Source organism: Cetorhinus maximus, chromosome 20 (genome assembly GCF_964194155.1).
Source record: "Cetorhinus maximus chromosome 20, sCetMax3.hap1.1, whole genome shotgun sequence".
Classification (NCBI taxonomy): Eukaryota; Metazoa; Chordata; class Chondrichthyes; order Lamniformes; family Cetorhinidae; genus Cetorhinus; species Cetorhinus maximus.
In genome coordinates, this window is record NC_135898.1 from 89599266 (window position 1) to 89621337 (window position 22072).

The 22072-nt window shown below is 45.2% G+C and overlaps 1 protein-coding gene across 3 annotated transcripts in view; it reads right to left on the reverse strand.

Annotated features, from left to right (window-relative positions):
* Positions 1 to 7117: 7117 nt before the first annotated feature.
* sufu (suppressor of fused homolog (Drosophila)) overlaps positions 7118 to 22072 on the reverse strand; it is a 172256-nt gene continuing 157301 nt past the window's right edge. For all 3 annotated transcript variants that reach the window (XM_078565147.1, XM_078565146.1, XM_078565148.1), the window contains one exon: positions 7118 to 9562. In XM_078565147.1, the coding sequence (XP_078421273.1) occupies positions 9473 to 9562 (90 nt within the window). In that variant the 3' untranslated portion in view covers positions 7118 to 9472. The remainder of the gene's footprint in view (positions 9563 to 22072) is intronic.

The following is a 22072-nucleotide window of genomic DNA, read 5'->3' on the forward strand; positions in this document are numbered from 1 at the left end:
CCTCCCTGGAGGAAGGCCGGGTCAGCGTTTACCCCCTCAGCGTTCTCCTGTGCGTGCTCATCCTTGGACTCACTACTAGACTCGTCGTGTGCAGTCGGAGCAACTTTGTCAACATCTTCTTCCTCCACTTTCCCCTTTCCAGCGCCAGATTTTGGCAGGCACAACATGCAACCACTATCAGCAACATACGATCTGGGGGGTATCGGCGGGTATGCGCCCCCTGAACAGTCCAGGCATCAGAAGCGCATCTTGACAAGACTGATGGTTCTCTCTACCACAGCCTTTGTGGAGGCATGGCTCCTATTGTACCACTGCTCAGCCTCTGTTCTTGGATGGCAGAGGGGCATCATGAGCCACCTTTTGAGGGGATAACCCTTGTCACCCAGCAGCCATCCATCCAGCTGGGCTGGAGCACTAAACAGCCTCGGCACCTGGGAGGATGTAAGCGTCATGGGAACTGCCTGGGTACCTTGCACAGACTTGCAGAATCTGCAACTTGTGGTCACACACTATCTGCACTTTCGAGGAGTGTTGATGAAGGCACCGGGTTCACCTGCTGGCGCCTTGATGGCCACGTGTGTGCAGTCTATAGCCTGGACACAGAGGAAGCCAGCAATGCTCGCGAAGCCTCTGGCTCGCTCTGTCTGGCTGGCCTCATCCTAGCGGTAGTGGATGAAAGTCAATGCACGCCTTAACAGAGCGTCTGTCACCTGCTTGACACAAGCGTGGACAAGCTAATTGGGAGACTCCGCAAAGATCACCCACCAACACCCGCAAAGAGCCGGAGGCATAGAGGTTGATGGCAGCCATGACCTTCAATGCCATTGCCCCGGGGTGCCCACCCACACAGTTGGCGCAGATCTCAGGGCCTATCATCTGACAAATGGAGGTCACTGTCTTCCTTGAGAGACGGAGCCTCCTTTGGCAGTGCACCTCAGGCATATTGAGGTAGCTGCTTCGCCGCCGGTATATCCTGGCAGCAGGATAGTGGCGTTCTCTGCGGCCCCTTCCGTCTTAGACTTCCTGTTGGCCTTGCGCCCCTTGTGCCTGCGCCTCTCCTCCCAAAGGTGGCTCCCCTGGAGGCTGAATGTGGACTCCTGGCCTCCTCCCCCTTCTGGCCCTCCCTTCCTCCTCAGAGGTGGTGCCTCCAGTGGACAGCACAACTCCCATTCCCAGGCTAAATGAAGGCTTCCTGAAACCCAGCAAGGCCCCAGAAATGATGTTTACTCAGAGTCCTGACCTGAAGGCTGTTAACTCCTGTCCAAGCAGCTGTGAAGAGTTTTGATGTATTCCTGCTCACACAGGCAAGTATCAGTAACTTTAAGCATTAAATGTCTCTTAAATAACGCTCACGACCCCTCTTATCCCACCCATGGATGAGGTTTATACAAATGTGGCCTACCCATTGCACCTGTGCAACGACCCTGAAGATCGCACGGGCCCCGAAAAATCGCCGTCAATTGCTGCCTCAAGGGCCTTAAGTGGCCCCTTAATTAATGGCAGGCGCGCATCGGAGATCATCGTGTGCCCGCCCACCGAAATATCGCGATGGCGCATGCTGACGTTGGGACGCTTGCACGATGTCACCGCATGTCATTTTACGTGTTGGCGTGTGGGGCCCGCCCCTGCACGCAGACGAGAAAGTTCTGGCCATAGAGTACTCTACAGCACAGGAAGTTGGAATTCTTCCCTTTACTTTGATAATCAACGTGTGCAATATCAGCACTAAATATCTGAACATATTTTGGCACTCAGGTTTGAGAAATCATGGCTTAGATGCAACAAAGCTCCCTGTGCTTCATCTCAGAAATCCGCTACAGCCCCAACTCAAATGGATGCTCCTTTGCTACACCAGTGTGAACTAGAATTTTGCTTTTTTTCTGCTATATTCTTCTATCCCATTTCAGATTTCTGGCATCTGTGTTTTTCACTTCTGTATAATTGTATCTGTGCATCCTGATCAAATATTTAGAATTAATAAATAACCTCTTACCAATAATTTATCTACAACATTTGTCAGTTAACATAACCCTCAGGAATTCACAAATAGAACACACTTTTCAGATGTACACATTGAGTACTTTGGAATTTCAAGTGAAGCTATGGCCTAAATAAGTAACATGATTAACAGCAATCACTGAATATCATGGGCTGGATTTTATGGTCAGTGACGAAGCAACAGCACTCACCTCAAAGAAACCTGCCAACAAAGATCTAGAAATCTCTGTGGCATGGATTTCACCCTTTCCCAACATCAGTTTGAACCTGGTGCCAAGTCCAGGGGATCTCCAGGCGTCCAGCTACAGTGATGTTATCAAGCAGAGTAACAAATCATATTCAAGTATTCTCAGACAGCAAAGCAGGAAGAAGGAAAAAACAATCCTTCAATTTTTTTACATTTTACAGAAATAATTGGGACATACACATAGCTTCTGTTTTAATCCTTTCATGAACTTAAAAAAATGTGGAGTTTATCATATTGGGGAAATTTGACACCCAACAAATATAAAATTACTCTTTCAGGGCCAGGTTGGCAGTTTAGCAGTAATTATGAACTTAGTTCAACATTACAAATTCAGTTACAACTCATGCTAGTGGTAGTGGGGTTAAGTGGAGAAACACAGAATGAATACCAGGAAGAGTTGAAAACATTGGAAGGCAGTTGGGGCGGGGGGGGTACGGTACGGGCAAGGGTAGGTGGTGGGAAAGGAAGAGAAAAAGGTCTTTCTCATGCAACTTCTAGCTACTAGCTGAAGCATGCATTAACAGAGTTCTGGCAGCAGCCTCTGTTAGGTATTCTAGGTGAAGGCAGTAAATTGTGTGTGACAGGGAACCATTTAATATTAAAAAAAAGTTACATCTGCTTTCATAGAGAACGTCGTTAAAAAATTGATTCTTTCAGATCCTCTTATTCCTAAACAGGTAAGTCAGGTCACGACAAACTTGTCAAATGAATAATAGGTCTGAAGTGTGATTACCCATTTGTTTTGCATATATTTCATCTGTACCAGTAAAATGCAGATCAGATTGTCAAACACATGCCAAATGTTAAAGAGGAAATATATATACATCTCTTACACTTACTCGTACTTCCTTATTCAAGTTTCATGCTTATAAACTGATCGGATGCGGTGAATTTCCCCTGCATGGCACAAATGAGTATTGGAATTCATGTTGTACAGAACATGTATTCAGGACTCCCTGTTTACGTCATTCAGAAGTGAAATTCTATGAAAACTGTCAGTATAAGCAATAAAGCACAAAACACCACGGCCAGGATTTTATAGCCCCTCCCACCCGGCGAGATATTACGGTCATGCCAAATTGAATGGAGATTTAAATGGCTCGCCGCATCCACTGGGGGAGACACGTTGCGGCAGGGGCTGTAAAATCCTGGTTCAGACAATAAAAGGGGGAAAACATATAAAATGTATTTGAATGCTCAGGTTAAAAGTAAAGTTTTAAATTAAAACATTGTGAGCAATGTAGATAATTTGTAAATACCTGAATGAATCAGTGTGTTCTTTTGCAAATAAATCAAGCATTTTCTTTTGGCGGCGAGGTGTAAACATTTTTCTGCCTGTACATGTGCCACGTCAAACAGGTGGCAACAGTTTATTGGTTGGAACCATTGCAAAAAACTGAATTCCCTTTTGTAACTTTTTTTTTGAAGTGGGGCAGGGATAAGAAGTGTTTTTATCAGTTCCATGCAGTGGAGTAAGATTGCACTCTATTTTCAGTCAAATAAAAGTAATTGCAGGTTTAAATGTGTCAAAATACCTCATTTATTATGACTATAAATTTCAGTCCTAGCCCTAATCCAACACTGATGGTTTTGGAGATGTAGGAAAGGATGATTTCCAGCAGTTGGGTGAGGGAGTCCTGATCACATAACAGTATATGTTCATTTCTTTCCGCCCCTTCTAATTTTAGCCTTTTTCTCCAATTGCATTGAAGGTGCCAGCTGCTGCTAGGGCTCAGGCATCCAACCTGCAGCTGCTTGAACTCTGGCAATTCCTTGAAGTCCAAGTAACTAAGCTCTATTTATGCTCCTATTTTATACGCTCCACTTGCCTGCATGAGTGAAGCTTCAACAACATTCAAGAAGCTTGACACCATCCATGACAAACCAGCCGCTTGATTGGCATCCCTTCCACAAACATTCACTCCCTACACCACCAATGAACTGTACCATCTACAAGATGCGCTCCAGAAACTCACCACTCCTTAGGCAGCACCTTCCAAACCCACAAACGCTACCAACCAGAAGGACAAGGGCTGCAGGTACATGGAACAGCGCCACCTGCAAATTGCCCTCCAAGCCACTCACCATCCTGACTTGGAAATATATTGCCATTCCTTCACTGTTGCTGGGTCAAAATCCTGAACTCCCTCCCTAACAGTACTGTGGGTGCACCTACACCATAGGGAATGCAGCAGTTCAAGAAGTCAGCTCACCACTACTTTCTAAAGGGCAATTAGGGATGGGCAATAAATGCTGGCCTAGCTAGTATTGCCCGCATCCTGCAAATGAATTTTAAAAATGTTCAATTGATGGCACGTTGAACATGTGTAGTAAATAAAATATTAAATAGCACAGTTAAAGCAAATGTTACCAGAGGACAAACAAAATTAGTGAATAAATTTATAACAAATCTCAAAAACCTTTCTCAAAGGGGGATCTATGAGGGGACTGGGGGAAGCAGCAGCAGTTAGTTTGTTGTTGATCTTTTAAAATCTATTCTTAAAACATCTTGCAATTTTTATATAAAAAAAAATCCAGCATTTGATTCAATTTCAATTGCACTCGAGAATCTTGGAAGCTAAAATATTTCACTAATAAACTGTTATTTGACACAGAAAATGTATGCTTAAATACTTTATTATCATGTCCTTTATGCACTTACATTTAAATAAGATTTTTGCGATTCACATATCTATCAACTAATGAGGTGATTTCACAAGCAGCTGGCTTTTAGATGAGTAGCTATTTCTGGAGTGTATTCTGTTTCTGTATTGATGTCAATTTCTTATTTTTCAGTTCCGAAGGGTGCACACCGAAATGTAGACCGTGTTCTCTCCAGAGATCTTTCCCAGCTATTTCTATTTTTGTTACAAATTATGTTGCATTATACACAGGGAATAGCAGGACACAAGACCAAGGCTTGACAGACAACTCATGAGGTGATTATACTGAATGAACTGCAGAATTCTACTGAAAGTTTATTGTCTTAAAAGCATTGGAATTTATAGATGCGACTATCAGTCAAATAAACATACAGATGGGCAGGGTGGGGGCATTAACAAAGATTTTGCAGCAGTTAAAGGAAGAGGATCAAAACAGCAGAAGTTCTAAGGGTAGGAAGAACAAAGGAACAGGAACAGTAGTTTGAGTGTGACTGGCCTTCGATTACAAAAATGGGATAATTATGTACGGAAAGAGGGATTAATTTTGCACTGTAAACAAATGTTTTATATATTTTTATTTATAAATATTTCATAACTTGTAACTTCTTCAAGACAGATTTTATGAACCATCTGGTAAAGAGATAAAGCTGTAAAACCATCTAGCTGAAAAGTGATGGAAACACTTATTTTGTTAAAAAATATCCATCAGTAACAAAGGTTTAAACTCAAAAAAATCCTCATTAAAAAGGCACTAAGTCACCACAACGGATGGCTTAGTCAGCAGTCCCAACACCTAGTTCTCATTTTAAAAAATTCATTCACAGGATGTGAGCTGCGCTGGCTGTGCCAGCGTTTATTGCCCATCCCTAGTTGTCCTTGAGAAGGCGGTGGTGAGCTGCCTTCTTGAACCGCTGCAGTCCAGTGTGAGTACACCCACAGTGGTGCTAGAAAGGGAATTCCAGGATTTTGACCTAGCGACAGTGAAGGAACGCTGATATATTTCCAAGTCAGGGTGGTGATTGACTTGGAGGGGAGCTTCCAGGTGGTGGTGTTCCCATCTATCTCCTGCCCTTGTCCTTTTAGATGGTAGTGGGTTTGGAAGGTGCTGTCGAAGGAGCCTTGGTGAATTCTTTGGTACACGCTGCTGCTACTATGCATCAGTGGTGGAGGGAGCAAGTGTTTGTGGTTGGGGTGCCAATCAAGCGGGCTGCTTTGTCCTGGATGGTGTCAAGCTTCTTGAGTGTTGTGGGAACTGCACTCATCCAGGCAAATGGAGAGTATTCCATCACACTCCTGACTTGTGCCTTGTGGACAGGCTTTGGGGAGTCAAGAGGTGAGTTACGCGTTGCAGGATTCCTAGCCTCTGACCTGCTCTTGTAGCCATAGTATTTATATGGCTAGTCTAGTTCAGTTTCTGGTCAATGGTAACCCCAGGATGTTGATAGTAGGGGATTCAGTGGGGTGATGGTTAGATTCTCTTGCTGGAGATGGCCATTGCCTGGCACTTGTGTGGCGTGAGTGTTACTTGCCACTTATCAGCCCAAGCCTGGATATTGTCCATGTTTTGCTGCATTTGGACTTGGACTACTGTATATATCAATATATCTATTGAGGGAAATTATTTCAAGTTTCTACTAGGTTAGGGCATACAAAACAAAAATAAGAATCAAACTGTTGCAGTGTACAACTGAAATAATGCCCTAGCAAGGGATGGTAACGGTTTGTCATCACAAGGGTGAGAAATGAAAAAGGCAGATAGTGACCATGGTAGTCACCATTCTTAAATATTAATATTTACTACTCCAGGTAATACCTGTAAAGCTACTGAGATACAGTAATGTTCTTTTCTTTTAAGAGGCTTCAGAGGGAAATATGTCATGAACTGCAAATAAAACAGTGCCAGGATAGCAATCCAGGCTTTTTTGACTGGAACTGGCAAAGGCATACCGTGAGAAAGGAATCCCAGTTCTTAATGTTCTCAGAATGAGAAAGAAAAAAATTAAGCAAATGCAAATTAGAAATTTTTCTGAGTGCTGGTGGAAGATATAGTCTGACAGATGAAAAGCAAAATTCCCCCTGGAAACTGATTAGATAAAAATCCTCACTGCAAATGTTCAGGCTGTGAGAAAGGTGTGAAATATGGTTATGTGGAGTAAACATTTATTTGCAGGTAAATAGATTAATGTATACAGAGAAAACAAATCAAGCCTTTTGAAATTATCAAGTAAATTATTTTAATACACTTAGAGATTATTGATGGAACAGTTTAGTGATTCACAAAAATATTACAAAAGTGAAGTGCAAGCCAAGCTGCACTACACACAAGTTAAAAAAATTTACATTAGACTAATACAATAAAAACATTTTTAAAAACCTGTGCTAGTAATCTTCATTTTGGAAAAAAGTATCTAAGAACCATGCGCTAAACTGCAGTTCTGCAGGAGTCTTCAAATCAAATCTGTAGAGTGACTCAGGATTCTATGAAAAACAAAACACTGCACACAAAAGAAGTGATGAACTACAAAAATGTTCACCTAGAAAGCTGATGGCAAGCTACTATTGTAGTGAATTGAAGTCTCTTATTTTCAACCAATCTGCTACAATAACTGGCTTTAACCACTTCTAGAGGCAGGGTGGCGTTGGATTTTTTTTCTCAATACCAGCTAACTCACATCAAATATCGAACTGATTAAACCTCCTTTGATACTGGTGACTACATTAATTAAAGCTATTAAATCTCAGTTGCCAACCAGAATCAATCATCTTTGAATGCAGCTGGCAATACTGGATTTTATGTCATGCCTAAACTGAAAAAAGACTGCATAACAAGGACTACCATTGCGTAAATCAGTTCCAGAGACACAGCCACAACAGTCTACTGAAGTAGAGTTCAAATGGTCACTAACCTCACATCAGCTTCCAAGTTCTTTATTCAGGAGAGCTGTTAAAATAGTTTTTCAAACAGTAGTCAACCGGATATAGGATCATCCTGTATACCTTTACTTACAAATAGGTTTCTGTCCTGAAAGGTCATTCAAGGCAGCATCCTCTTTAAAGATTAAGGCTGTTAATAGTGACTGAAGACAAACATAGGTTTCCATATACACCTATGACATGACAATTTTACTGATGATTAACCATCTTAGGTGAGTGTTTTAGTTAAAAAAATACATGTTCTACTTTAAGTAACTGGCCGTTAAAAAGAAGTAGCTACTAAATCAAAGTGGCTAGAAAGATACATTTCATCCTTTGCCCAATTTTTTTCATAGGTTTTCCAATTATTTCATAAGTCTTGCCAGTGGTAATCCTTCATAAATCACTAGTTACACCTCAGCTAAGAGTATTGTGTTCAATTCTGGGCACCAAACTTTAGGAAGGCTGTTAAGATCTTGGCAGAGGAAATTTACCAGAATTATGCCAGGAATGAGGGACTTCAGTTATGTGGAGCACTAGAGAAATTTGGTTTGTTCTCCTCTAGTGGAGAAAGCTAAGGGGAGATTTAATAGAGGTGTCCAAAATCATGCTGGGTTTCTATAGAGTAACTACGTAAATTTTTTTTCCAGAAGCAGGAGAGTTGATAACCAGAAGATAGATTTGATATAATTGGCAAAAGAATCAATGGAGAAATTAGGAGAATTTTTAAGCAAATTTGTTTTGGTCTGGAATACATTACCTGAAAGGGTGGTGGACGCAAGTTCACAACAGTACCTTACAAAAGGAAATCTGATGTACACTTGAAAATGCGAAATTTAAAACATTATGGGAAAGAGAAGGGGAGCAGGGGGTTAACTTGATAGCTGTTTGATAGAGTTGGCATATACTAGATGGGCTGAATGGCCTACTTCTGTGCTGTTAGACTTTACAATTCTATGTAGTGGACAAAATTAAATAACTCCATCAATCAAAGACTGAAGCTGCTAATAAGTAACCTTTAGGAAACAAAAGTGGATAATGAAGGCACTTCCAAATATTTGTTTAAACAGAACAATGATTATAAAATTGATTTGTCACCAATATAAAAAGAAAATGTTAAACAGCATAAATGTCTGAACATCTCCCTTTTTAACCAGTTACCTTCCAGCCTACCTACCCACCTTTGCTTCTTTTTTTAAAAAAATAATCAATCTTCTGGGGAAAGGATACAAAAGTACAAAACTAATCTGAACTAATGCAAAATAAGTTACCTGCCAGTGGAATATGTCTTTGGCATGATCCACACATCAACAGGACAAGTATAATTCTAGGCACGCAGTACTTGGTCAGCACTTCAGTCAACAGAGATAAGACAGGCATGATAAGCTACAAAAAAACACAAAGTATGTGCAACTGATTTCCTGCCCCCACACTGTCTTTAATATACTAGGCATGGTGAGCTAAAATACGCAGTCTCCAGTTTAATTGGAATGGATTTAATATTAGTGTTACTTCTTCTACAGCTTGAAGCTACAATGAATATGTAGCCATCCTTTCTAAACTGTTATGTACTGCAAAATTACTTTTGCAAGCTAAGAAGTAAATGCAAGGTATTTTTACATAGATAATATTTAATCTTTAGTATTCTTGGCTACTGCAGAGGACTGTCAAATGCCGATTCAGGTAAAATTGTGATTTTCAGTTTTTTCTCTGGCCAGCTGTATTCCTTTGGCAGTTTCACCTAAAAAAAAGTTAAACAATAAATATATATTCAGATGTAAAACTAAAACTGTAAATGCTATAAATGTGAAATAAAAGCATAAAATTCTATAAGTAAACAATAAACCCATTAGCATTTGAAGAGAACTGCAATGTTAATGGCCCAGACTTTGATGATGAAATTAACAGCATGTGAATGGTGCACGCTATTATAATGTGGAAACCGCTCAGCAACTTGGGGCAAAGAGCAAATATCTTGTGGATTGCAAATCTCCAAAGTTGCTGGACAATTTGCACTGCTTAGCGGTCAGCTTTATGAAAACAGCATCTGACCCTTAACTGTCCCATGATTTTCATAATCACTACATTTACACATTAACTGCCCATTAAACTTGCCACAGAAAGTTAAGTTTAGTAATTAATAGCACAAGCACTCTTTTAACCACATGATTATTAGAAAGTGAACAAATGTGCAGATTCATTCCTTTAGGTAGTGAATTGCTAGAACTTTTAAAAATGTCATGCTTCAAAAAGCAATCATTTTCTTTTCCTTTGTCTCTTTCCATTTTCTCTCAATCCAATTTTCCCCCCTTTATTTCTCTTTCAATTCCTATTTTAGCATTGAATTCACCCACTGTAATTTATTCTTTCTCAGTACTTCCTTATTTATATCTAGGCGAACTGCTCCTGCAATGGCCAGCATGGACACAATGGGCCAAATGACCTCTTTCTGTGCTGTACCCATTCTATGATTGCATCTTAATTCCTAAATTCCATTGGTTGAGGAGGTACTCTGTTTACCTCATTGTTCATCAAGGTCTCTGTTGCCCTATTATCAGTTTGCACTTCCAGCAGATTTGAGAGCAAAATATGTTTTGAGCTGAAGGGTGCAGAAGCTGGCTAACAGAACACACCATGAGATGGTCATGACAGCAAATTCTCAGGCAATGTTTAAGAGGGCACTCTGTTCTGACAAAAGATTTCAGATACAATAATGCATTTCATCTCTTCAGATGCTGAAGGAACTCTGGTAGAACCCAATATAAAATCTTAAATCTGCATGCACTTTCTGCTAATTTTTTCTATTATAAATTCTTATATCTACATGCAGTCATTTGGATTACAGAACTTGAGTATTGCTGAAAAAAGAGACATATCAAAGATTTTCATCTTGCAATCATCAGAACACTTTGCAAGAATACTAATACAAGAGGAAAACAACAATTTATATTGTATGAGAAGAGAGTGCTGATTGGTTGGCAAGTGGACTCGGATTGGTGGAGGCATTGCCATGGAGTGTGCACCAATTGATGGTGACTGACAGTTAACTGCCAAGCGTTGTTTGAAATTTTAACCAAACAGCTTGACCCTGATTGTTCAAGGCATTGTCCTGAGGAATGAGTCAGCAAACGGCTGTTACTTATTCTGTTTAGCTGAAACAGGCACAAAGTGTGTACATGTTCTTTCTGTCTGTAAAGAGCAGGGCCCTGTGTATTAATATATGTAGCTTCCAGTACACGCAAATGCACCACATTGCGAGCCTGACTGACAATCTTAAACTGGTCGTCAGCATAATTCTTAGCACACCGAGGATTATTTTGCGAATGTTGTCCAATCGCAGAATCACATCTAACGTTGGACACTGTGTTTTGAGTTTTGCAAGCATGGGCTGGTTGGGTGGGACATGCTTTTTGATACAATCCGCCAGTCTTTGGGATGGCCAGCCTACATACCTGGCATCACACTGGCACTGAAATTCATATACCACATTACTCATTTGAGAGATAGGCAGAACATCTTTTTGGCTTGATGGCAGCATCCTATTAGTGGCAAATACCACTCGTATTGCTACTGCGTAGTAGCAGCGTGAAGCAGCTAGCTTCACCTGTTGCTTAAATTTTTGAGATACCTTGCCCTTCCATGGTAATCTGAGGTAGACGGGGCACTTTTCAGAGCCGAGAGTGACGGCCTTATGCTCATTCATGAGTTTCCGTGATACACAGCGCAAAATGATCTGATCAGGGTAGACATCACCACGCAGGATGCCTTTGATGTGCCCTATTTCAGCATCAAGCTTGCATGGTGAGCAAATGGCTTGGGCCCTATTTGCAAGTTTGCAGATAAGATCAATTTTATAGCGTGTGGAACTGTAAGAATCCCAACACATATAATGCCCAGAGAAGGTAGGCTTGCAGTAGACTGCGGTAGAGAACCCCTTGGCAGGTTTCTCAACTAGTACGACAAGGAAGGGCTCTACTGCAAGCCAAGTAGTGCACATCTTGCAATAATATGGCAGAGAAGCAATTCCTTCCATTTTTGATTGTAATATCCATTTATAGATTTTACTTGTTCACAATTATAACTATGGTTCACTTATTAAACCCGAAAACAAAGTACAGTATAACTATAATAAACTTTAACCAGCTAACTTTAACTGAGCTCCCCTGCCCAAGCCACCATGTTAGCAAAGTTGAAAATGGTTTTCTCTCTTTTGTTATCCCTCTCTCCTTTAAATCATCCTGTTCCTCAAAATGCCAACCCTTGAAAACCATCCTTGCAAACTATTGTGTCATCTCCACATCTCTTTCCTCTCCAAGGTCCTTGATCATGTTGTCGCCTCCCAAATCCATTCCCATCTTTCCCGGTACTCCATATTTAAATTCCTTCAGTCTGGTTTCCGCCCGTGTCACAGTATCAAAACAGCTCTTCTTAAGGTCACAAATGACAGCCAATACGATTGTGAAAGAGGTAAACTTTCCCTTCTCATACTTCTTGATCTGTCTGCAGCCTCTGACACAGTTGACCACAACATCCTCCTCCAACGCCTCTCCCCTGTCAGAAAAACAGACAATGCTGGAAAAACTCAGCGACCAGGGTTTTACAGTTGGCGTGTGGGGGCGGGCCCGACGTAAAACGATGCACCATGTTTCATTTGGCGGGTGCGCGCCAGAGTCGGCTGTACGCCCGCCAATAATTGATAGGCCTATTAAGGCCACTAATGAAGTAATTAATGTGAAGTTTACACTGCCCAACCAACCTTACAGTTGGCGGGCAGGTGAAAAGGCCAAGACACCTTTGTGTTTTTAGAAAACCTCATCCACGAGCGGGATGAGGTTTCCTAAAGCATTTATGAATTAAATAAAAAGTTTTTCTGAAAAATAAAAACATGCCCCATCTCATGTGACACAGTCATGTTTCATTAAATTTTTATTGATTTTATTTATTGTTTTCAAAAGCGCTTCAATCTCCCTGAGGCAGTTCCGTGCCTCAGGGAGACTGAAACCTTCTTTCGCACGCATACGCAAAAGAGCGCTGGCCCCAACTCTCCCTCCTCCTCCCACCCGCACAGGTGGCGCTGAACACTTTTGCTCATGTATAACGCTAGGCAGGCCTTAATTGGCCCGCCCGTGTAAAACGGTGGTGTGGAGCCAATCACGGGCAGCGGTCGCCTCTGCGACTGCCCGCTCCCGCTGAGCCCGCCCAACGTGGGAAAAATTCAGGCCAGCAGGTCTGACAACATCTGTGGAGATAAAAACAGAGTTAACGTTTCGAGTCTGTATGACCCTTCTTCACAGCATACAGGTCATTCAGACTCGAAATGTTAACTCTGTTTCTCTCTCCACAGATGTTGTCAGACCTAAGTTTTTCCAGCATCTTCTGTTTTTCTAGCATTTTCTGTTTTTCTTTCAGATTTCCAGCATTCGCAGTATTTTACTTTTACCTCTCCCCTGTCATTTAGCTGGTTGGAGCTGTTCTTACCTGGTTCCACTCTTATCTAATCATAGCCAGAGAATCACTTGCAATGGTTTCTCTTTCTGCTCCTGCACCATTACCCCCAAGCATCTATCCTTCATCCCCTCCTACTTCTCATCGACATGCTGCCCTTTGGTGAGATCATCTGAAGTTAAATTTTCACATTTATGCCGATGACACCCAGCTCTACTTCACCACCACATCTCTCGACTCCTCCACTATTAATGAATTATCAGGCTCCAACATCCAGTGCTGGATGAGCAGAAATTTCCACCTATTAAATACTGGGAAGCCTGAAGTCATTGTTTTTGGTTCCCTCTCCAAACTACGTCCCTAGCTACTGACTTCATCCCTCTCCCTGGCAACAGATTGAGATTAAGCCAGTCTGTTCAGCACCTTGGTGTCATATTTGATCCCAAGATAAGCTACCAACCTCATATTTGTGCTTTCCTGACCCCTGCAGTCCCTGTGGTGTAGGTACATCCACAGTGCTGTTAGGGAGGGAGTTCCAGGATTTTGACCCAGCGACAGTGACGGAATGATGATATATTTCCAAGTCAGGATGGTGAGTGACTTGGAGGGGAACTTCCAGGTGTTGGTGTTCCCATGTGTCTGCTGCCTTGTCCTTCTAGATGGTAGCAGTCACGGGTTTGGAAGATGCTGCCTAAGGGGCCTTGGTGAGTTGCTGCAGCGCATCTTGTAGATGGTACACACTGCTGCCACTGTTCGTCGATGGTGGAGGGAGTGAATGTTTGTAGAAATATAGAAAATAGGAACAGGAGTAGAGGTCATTCAGCCCTTCGAGCCTGCTCTGCCATTCAATATGATCATGGTTGATCCTCTATCACAATGCCGTACTCCCATGATCCCCCCATTCCCCTTGGTGCCTTTAGAGTCCAGAAAAAGGTCCAAAAATCTATTTTCTTCTTAAATTTATTCAGTGACTTGATATTGCCCATTTGCTGCATTTGGACATGGACTGCTTCAAAGTCTGAGGGGTTGCGAATGGTGCTGAACATTACCACAATTCACTGATGATTGCACAGAGAATTCCATAGATTCACCAACCTCTGACCTTTCGATGGAAGGGAGGTCATTGATGAAGCAGCTGAGGATGGTTGTGTGAGGACACTAACCTGAGGAACTCCTGCAGTGATGTCCTGGAACTGAGATGATTGACCTCCAACCACCACCAACCAAAGCACCATCTTGCTTTGTGCTAGGTATGACTCCAACCACTGGAGATTTTCTCCTCCTGATTCCCATTGACTCCAGTTTTGCTAGGGCTCCTTGATGCCACACTCAATCAAATTCTGCCTCGATGTCAAGGGCATTCACTCTCACCTCACCTCTGGAGTTCAGCTCTTTTGTCCATGTTTGGACTAAGGCTGTAATGAGGTCAGGAGCTGGGTAACCCTGGCGGAACCCAAACTGAGGGCAGAATTGTCCATGCCCACTGGCGGCGAGCGTGATTGGCGGCATAAGCAGACAATATGGCGAGAAGGCCAAAAATCAGTTTCACAACGTTATGAAACCAGTTTGCGCTCGTTTGCTCAGCCTGTTGATGGCGGGCTGCGTTTCCCGCCATTGGACATCGGGAACCTCATTGTAATACATCTACATATCTTATAAGGCCAGCCCATCAAAATCACCCCCCAACACTGGAGCGTCCGTCCACGGCAGCATGATCACACGCAACATGTTTCACAACAGCACTTGGCGGGCTGCACTTTGAGATGAACGCAGATGTGAGTACACAGTAACGTTGTGCAGTGCTCGCGTGGGTCGCCTGTTAGACTTCAAGGTTGAGGCATGTTGGAGGCATGGGGGCAAGGGCTGCCCTGAGGTTGAGGAAACCTGGAGGTGTCCTGTGGTTGAGGCGACTTGGGGGTGGGGGCAAGGGCTGCCCCCAGGGTTGAGGTGACTTGGGGGTAGAAGCAAGGACTGCCCTGCGATTGAAGGTAGTGCATATGTCCGTGCGGGGTGGGGCAGAGGTGGGGGCGGGGGAGGGAAGCGGCCACGCATGGGAAACCTTGTATAAAGTGACAATTCCTCTGCAGCTGAGACAGTTCATACACAGTCACATTGACGTGCGTGGAGTTGGGCCACTAGCTTATCTGCCCACTCAAGCAACGCAGAGACATTCAAGTGCTATCAAGTGCTCCACAGCTTTTCATCCCTTGGGCACAGACTGCAAACTAATGAACATTTGAGTGGATTGCAGAACAGTTGGACAACTGGACATGTTGCACAATCTCTTTGCTAAAGCTGGTAGTGGAACAGTCACTGGTGGAGGTGCTCACAGCCCCTTGCAATGTCATCATCCTAATTTGGGCCAGTCTCCCCTATGGTTCAAGCTAACAGCGCAGCCTTGTAGTGCGGGTTAGGAGAATGCCTGCGCTTGAGTCGAGAGCACAGGATGCATTCCAATGGGCAAGGCTGCTGCCAATCAGTCAGGTGGAATGGGGTGGAGGTGGTTGGGGTTTTGGGCAGCCATGCAGTGCACTAAACTCTGGTCATCCAAGTGGTGGCCAGCACTCTTTGGGATATGTTAAGGGGCCTTCAGTCTTAACCAAGAGAGGTTCTTAGTATGCCCAAGCTAACCCACGGGTCTCTCTCTTTCATCCTGCAGGAGTAGTACATCAGGAGCATGGAGCCTAGTGAACTAGCTGTATACCTCGTGACATACAGAGAGCGGAGACGACTGAGAAGAGAGCGATGGAGGCGTCTGGCTGCGCAGAGGGAGGAGCAGCACCCTCAGGAAGGGGCGGCTGGGGCTCCCATACACGCTGCTGAAAAGCCACAGCGAGCTGGTCGTTAGTTGGTGCCTAGTTAGGCCCTGCTGCCTTTCATTGCTGCAGATGACCAAGAACCAGTGTCGCCGAAGACAGCTCATGTCTAGGGAACTGGTCTGTCACATCCATCAGCTACTGCAGGATTTGGCGCCACGGGGATATGGAGGGCATCCACTGCCAGTGGCCGTGAAAGTGACCAAGGTACTCAATTTTTACACCAGTCACTCCTTTCAGGGCTCCACAGGTGACCTCTGTGGGGTATCACAAGCCTCCACAAACAAATACATCCATGAGGTCACAGATGCTATCTTTGCAAGGGAACACATTTTACCCAGGACCAAGACAACCAGGATGCAAAAGCGACTGGATTTGCCCAGGTCTCGGGTTTCCCACAGGTGCAGGGTGCCCATCGACTGCACTCACATGGTGCTCAGATCTCCTTCGCAACAAGGGGCCAATTATGTCAAGTGCAAGGGCTTCCATTTGTTGAATGTGCAGCTGGTATGCAACCACCACAAACGCATCCAGCAGGTCTGCACAAAGTTTCCAGGGAGTGTCCACGACTCCTGCATTCTCATTCAGTCACAGATCTTTGACGTCTTCCAAGGTCCACAGAGGCTGCAAGGTTGGCTCCTAGGGGACAACGGCTGCCCGCAGAGGACGTGGCTGATGACACCCCTGCGGCGGCCTCAGACTGCAGCAGAGCAAAGGTATAACGAGGCTCATGCTGCAACTCGCAACTTGGTGGAGCAAACCATTGAGATGCTGAAAATGCCTGGACCGGTCTGGTGGAGCCCTGCAATATGGTCCATAGAGGGTGTCACGCATCGTTGTCTCCTGCTGCACCTTTTACAACCTGGCACTGAAACGGGTAGAGGAGCTGGCCGAGGAGGAGATACAGGAGCTGAAGGTCTCCTCCAATGAGGAGGATGTTGATGGTGATGAGGGTGAGGAGGTTCTTGAAGGTGAAGATGATCGAGATGAGGACCTCGCACTGGCCAGATGAGGCAGGCTAGCTTGGGAGGCCCGCATTGCTGCTAGATTTGTGGAGGACGATGATGACATGCAGTGAGGAGACACCACAGATCCTCACATTGCATCTATGAATGTTTAACTCCAGCTTGGCTTATGGCAGAGCACATACCCTCTGTGATAATGCTCCTGTCATGGAGATGCAGTGGAAGCGTTAATAGTCGCCGATTGCAGGAGGATGATTATGACATGCAGTGAGGACACTCTACAGAACTTCACATAGCCTCTTAGAATGTCTAACTCTTGTCTGGCCGAGGGCAGCTTGCTTGCGCTCTGTGACCAGGGTCATATCATGGAGATGCAGCCATGAAACTTTAAAAGCACCTGATCCTTTGTCCACCTTCAGCACCTGGCCCCTTCAGGAGCACAGTGTCACTGGTCACAGTTGCTGAAGAGATGGGGGCCAGCCCCAGCTTAAAAGGTGCTGATAGCACACAAAGAGAATGACAGAACTCTGTGACGCCTGCCCACTACATTCTGGCAGCAATGACAAGCACCACTGAGGTGCAGGCGTCAGTAATGTGTCCAGTCAGTGCGAGGCCAGACCATCACTTTGGCCTGAAGGCTGCATAACGCACAGGGAAGAGCCCCTGGACTGAGACACTGCCTTTATCTTGTGCAGAAAAGTTTCACATCTGAATGGCATGAACACTGCTCATCAGAACAAAGCCATAGGCAGGGAGACATTCTTGGGAGTTTATTTACAATAGTGAACATTATGTACAAGTGATTAACACCTGTGTCCAGGCTGTGCAACGACGTCTTCTGAACTTTCCTAACCCTCGTCTTGGTGCTCCATACATCTACAGCGGAGGTGGAGGCAGCCTGCTCACTGCTGCGCTCTATCTGTATGACCTTGACGGGCGTCCCCTGGAGGGCCGAGACCTGGAGGGTCTTGGCCTGCTTTCGCTATCCTGCTGTGTAGCAGTGGCGCCCTCCTTGGCCTGTGGAGCTGGAGCTGCTGAGGTCACAGGAAGAGGGAATTTGGACGGGCCATTCACTCCCAGAGTCACCTGGATGAATGGACCCAGAGTGTGCACCTATTGATCCTCCTTCCTATGGGAGCCGAATGGCCCCTGGCTGATTCCTTGAGAAGGGGCAGCTGGAGTGTGTTCGGGCTGCCCCACACCTCTCTCACGTACACACTGTTGGAGGCCAACTATGGCATTGGCGATGCAGTTCAGCTTACGTGGCAGTGCAGGAACGATGTTTTGGACCAAGGTCACCATGGCGGTTGCCATCTTACCAGTGTTGACCTCGGTGCGTTGGCATGCTGGCGCTATCACTCAGCCTGAAGGCAGATATGCTCCTCCATCGTGCCTTGCAATAAGAGGAGTGCACCGGACATCCCTTCCTGATGTTCCCGAGCTTGCCTTTGGAGCTCCAGCAACTGTGACATGACCAAGTCCAGAGGCTCGTCATCTGACTCAGACTCAGCAAATGTTTGGCCTCCAGTAGTCCTCCAAGTGCCGGACACCTGCCGGACACCCCTGCCGCCGCCTGCTGTGGATCAGAAAGTGTGATGTGCTTACCAGATTGTGACCCTGCAACTCTAAAGCTAGGTCCCACTGAGGTGTGTGTCTCTGTGCTGGTGGAGGGTGTGGGTGAGCGCTGTGACGGATCTTCAGGGAAGGTTTCAGCGAATTCCTCTTCTGAGTTTCCCTTGGGGCTTGATTGGAAGTCCTGGGTTGTGGACTCTCTTGGTAGTTTCCCAGATATGCCTGTGAAAGCAAGGAGAGATAATTAGTGCATAGCAGCGGCCTGTGAAACAGGACAAACTCACAGCATGGTGTCTGATGGACGTTGCACTGTTGGATCCTTCACTTGGTTGAGCACCGCCGACTTCACCGTCAGCACAGGAACGGTCCAGATCCTTGCTGGTCAGCTGGATTGCTCTGTTTTCAAAGTCCATAAGGACCTTGATTTCAGGCATTCCTCCACCAGTCTGGCACCTCTCCCTCTTGTTGTCAGCTTGTCCTACATGAATACAGATGGAGAGAGTAAGCAGGATACCTGCCAGCCAGATGATAAGTATGCCTGGCATGTGTGGGTGGTGAGTGGTCCCATGGACAGGATGAGGACAATGAAGGTGTGTGAGAGAGTGAATGGTGATGACCGTTGAACTGTCAGTGAGTGGGGGCCCTGTGGATGTATGATGGGTTTGTGAGTGTGACAGTTGAGAGTGATGAGAAGAGCAAGTTACCATGGTGGAATGGAGGAGATCATTCATCCTCTTGCGCCATTGGCTGGCTGTCCTCTTTTGCAAGGCATTGGTGCTGACCACTGCTGCCACCCAAGCCAGATTAGAGATGTTGCTGCCCATCTTGTGGCCAGAGTGGGGGTAGAGGACATTACGGCGGGCCTCCACTACGTCCAAAAGGTGCTCAAGAGGCGCGTCATTGAACCTGGGGGGGGGCAGCAGTCTTCTTGCCTTTCAGGGCTATGTCTTCCACGCACCAGTTGTGGGCTGGAAGCACTAAGTGATGTGCACATGGCTACACTTTAAATATGGAGACCAATGTGAGGAAGCAGTGAGGTGATGGCGTGGCGGGCCCGCCCACCAAGGAAATGGCGTGTTTCATGGGAATGCATAATTAATGTGGCAGGTTTGAGATGATGCAGCATGAAAAGCTGCCATTGCGGCCAGCGGGTAAAACATTGTTTTACCCACCTGCTACCACACTTACTGCAAATCTGGGACAATTCCGCCCAGAGTGTCAATAAGCAGGTTATTGCTAAGCAAGTGCCGCTTGATAGGACGGCAACTGGCCGGGTTGGATTTGTCCTGCTTTTTGTGTACAGGACATATCTGGGCAATTTTCCACATAGTCGGGTAGATGCCAGTGTGTAGCTGTACTGGAACAGCCTGGCTAGGGGCGCAGCAAGTTCTGGAGCACAAGTCTTCAGTACTATTGCCGGAATATTGTCAGGGCCCATAGCCTTTGTAGTATCCAGTGCCTTCAGCAGTTTCTTGATATCACGTGGAGTGAATCGAATTGGCTGAAGGCTGGCATCTGTGATGCTGGGGACCTCCAGAGGAGGCCAAGATGGATCATCCACGGGACTTCTGGCTAAGATTGTTTTGAATGCTTCAGCCTTATCTTTTGCACTGATGTGCTGGGTTCCCCATCATTGAGGATGGGAATATTTGTGGAGCCTCCTCCTTCTCCAGTGAGTTGTTTAATTGCCCACCACCATTTACGGCTGGATGTGGCAGGACTGCAGAACTTAGATCTGATCCGTTGGTTGTGGATATCACTTGCTACTTATGCTTTTTGGCATGCAATTAGTCCTGTGTTGTAGCTTTACCAGGTTGACACCTCCTTCTTGGGTATACCTGGTGATGCTCCTGGCATGCCCTTCTGCACTCTTCATTGAACCAGGGTTAATCCCTTGGCTTGGTGGTAATGGTAGAGTGGGGTATATGCTAGGCCATGAGGTGACATACTGTGGTTGAGTACAATTCTGCTGCTGCTGATGGTCACAGCACCTCATGGTTGCCTAATTTTGAGTTGCTAGATCTGTTCAAAATCTATCCCACTTAGCACAGTGGTAGGGCCACACAATATGATGGAGGGTATCCTCAATATGAAGTCCTCTTCAAGGACTGTACAGTGGTCATTCCTACTAATACTGTCATGGACAGATGCATCTGCAGCAGGCAGGTTGGAGAGGATGAGGTCAAATATGTTTTTCCCTCTTGTAGGTTTCCTCACCACCTGCCGCAGGCCCAGTCTAGCAGCTATGTCCTTTAGGGCTCGGCCAACTTGGTCTGTGGTAGTGCTACTGAGCCACTCTTGGTAATGGGCATTGAAATCCCCCACTCAGTGCTTCCTCCAAGTGATGTTCAACATGGAGGAGCACTGGTTCATCAGCTGAGGAGTGGAGGAGTGTGTGGGTGGAGGGGGAGGGGGGGGGGGGGGGGGGGTGGGGGGGAGAACATGGTAATCAGCAGGAGGTTTCCTTGACCATATGCCCATATTTGACCTGATGCCATGGGACTTCATGGGGTCCGAAGTCAAAGTTGAGGACTCCCAGGGCAACTCCCTCCCGACTGTATACCACTGTGCTGCCACCTCTGCTGATTCTGTCCTGCCAGAGGGACAGGACATGCCCAGGGATGGTGATGGTGGTGGCTGGGACATTATCTGTAAGGTATGATTCCAAGTATGACTATGTCAGGCTGTTGCTTGACTTGCCTGTGAGACAGCTCTCCCAATTTTGACCCAAGCCCCCAGACGTTAGTAAGGAGGACCTTGCAGGGTGAACAGAGCTGAGCTTGTCGATGCCGGTTTCACTCCTTTTTATTGACCTTTTAGCAGTTGGATACAACTGAGTGGCTTGCTAGGCCATTTCAGAGGGCATTTAAGAATCAACCATATTGCTGTTGGTCTGGAGTCACATGTAGGCCAGACTAGGTAAGGACAGTAAATTTCCATCCCTAAGGATATTAGTGAACTAGATAGGATTTTTAAAGACAATCAAAAATGGTTTCATGGTGTAGACTTTTGATTCCAGATTTTTATTGAATTCAAATTTCACCATCTGTCATGGTGGGATTCGAAGCTGGGTCCCCAGAGCATTCCCTGGGTCTCTGGATTACTAGTCCAGTGACAATACCACTACTCAACAAGCCAAACTACCTTCTTGAAATAAGCTATTCATTTATACCCATTATACAAACAGTATTCCAAAACAGAAAATACGTTAGCCAAAATGGAACATACTGGCCCAGATTTTGCAGTGACAATGACAGCACAACCATCAGCATTCACTATCATTGCTCCACTGAAATTGACAGCATCTTCATAAGTCCATACATGTGCAGAATAATGTTTAAGTCTAGAAGTTGCTGCCAGTGATCCTACAGATGGTGTGCTGATGAGAATCCCCCCCCAAGAGTGCGCTCCCTAAGTAATCAGTGAATTGACGAAAGCTTCCAATTTTGTGCT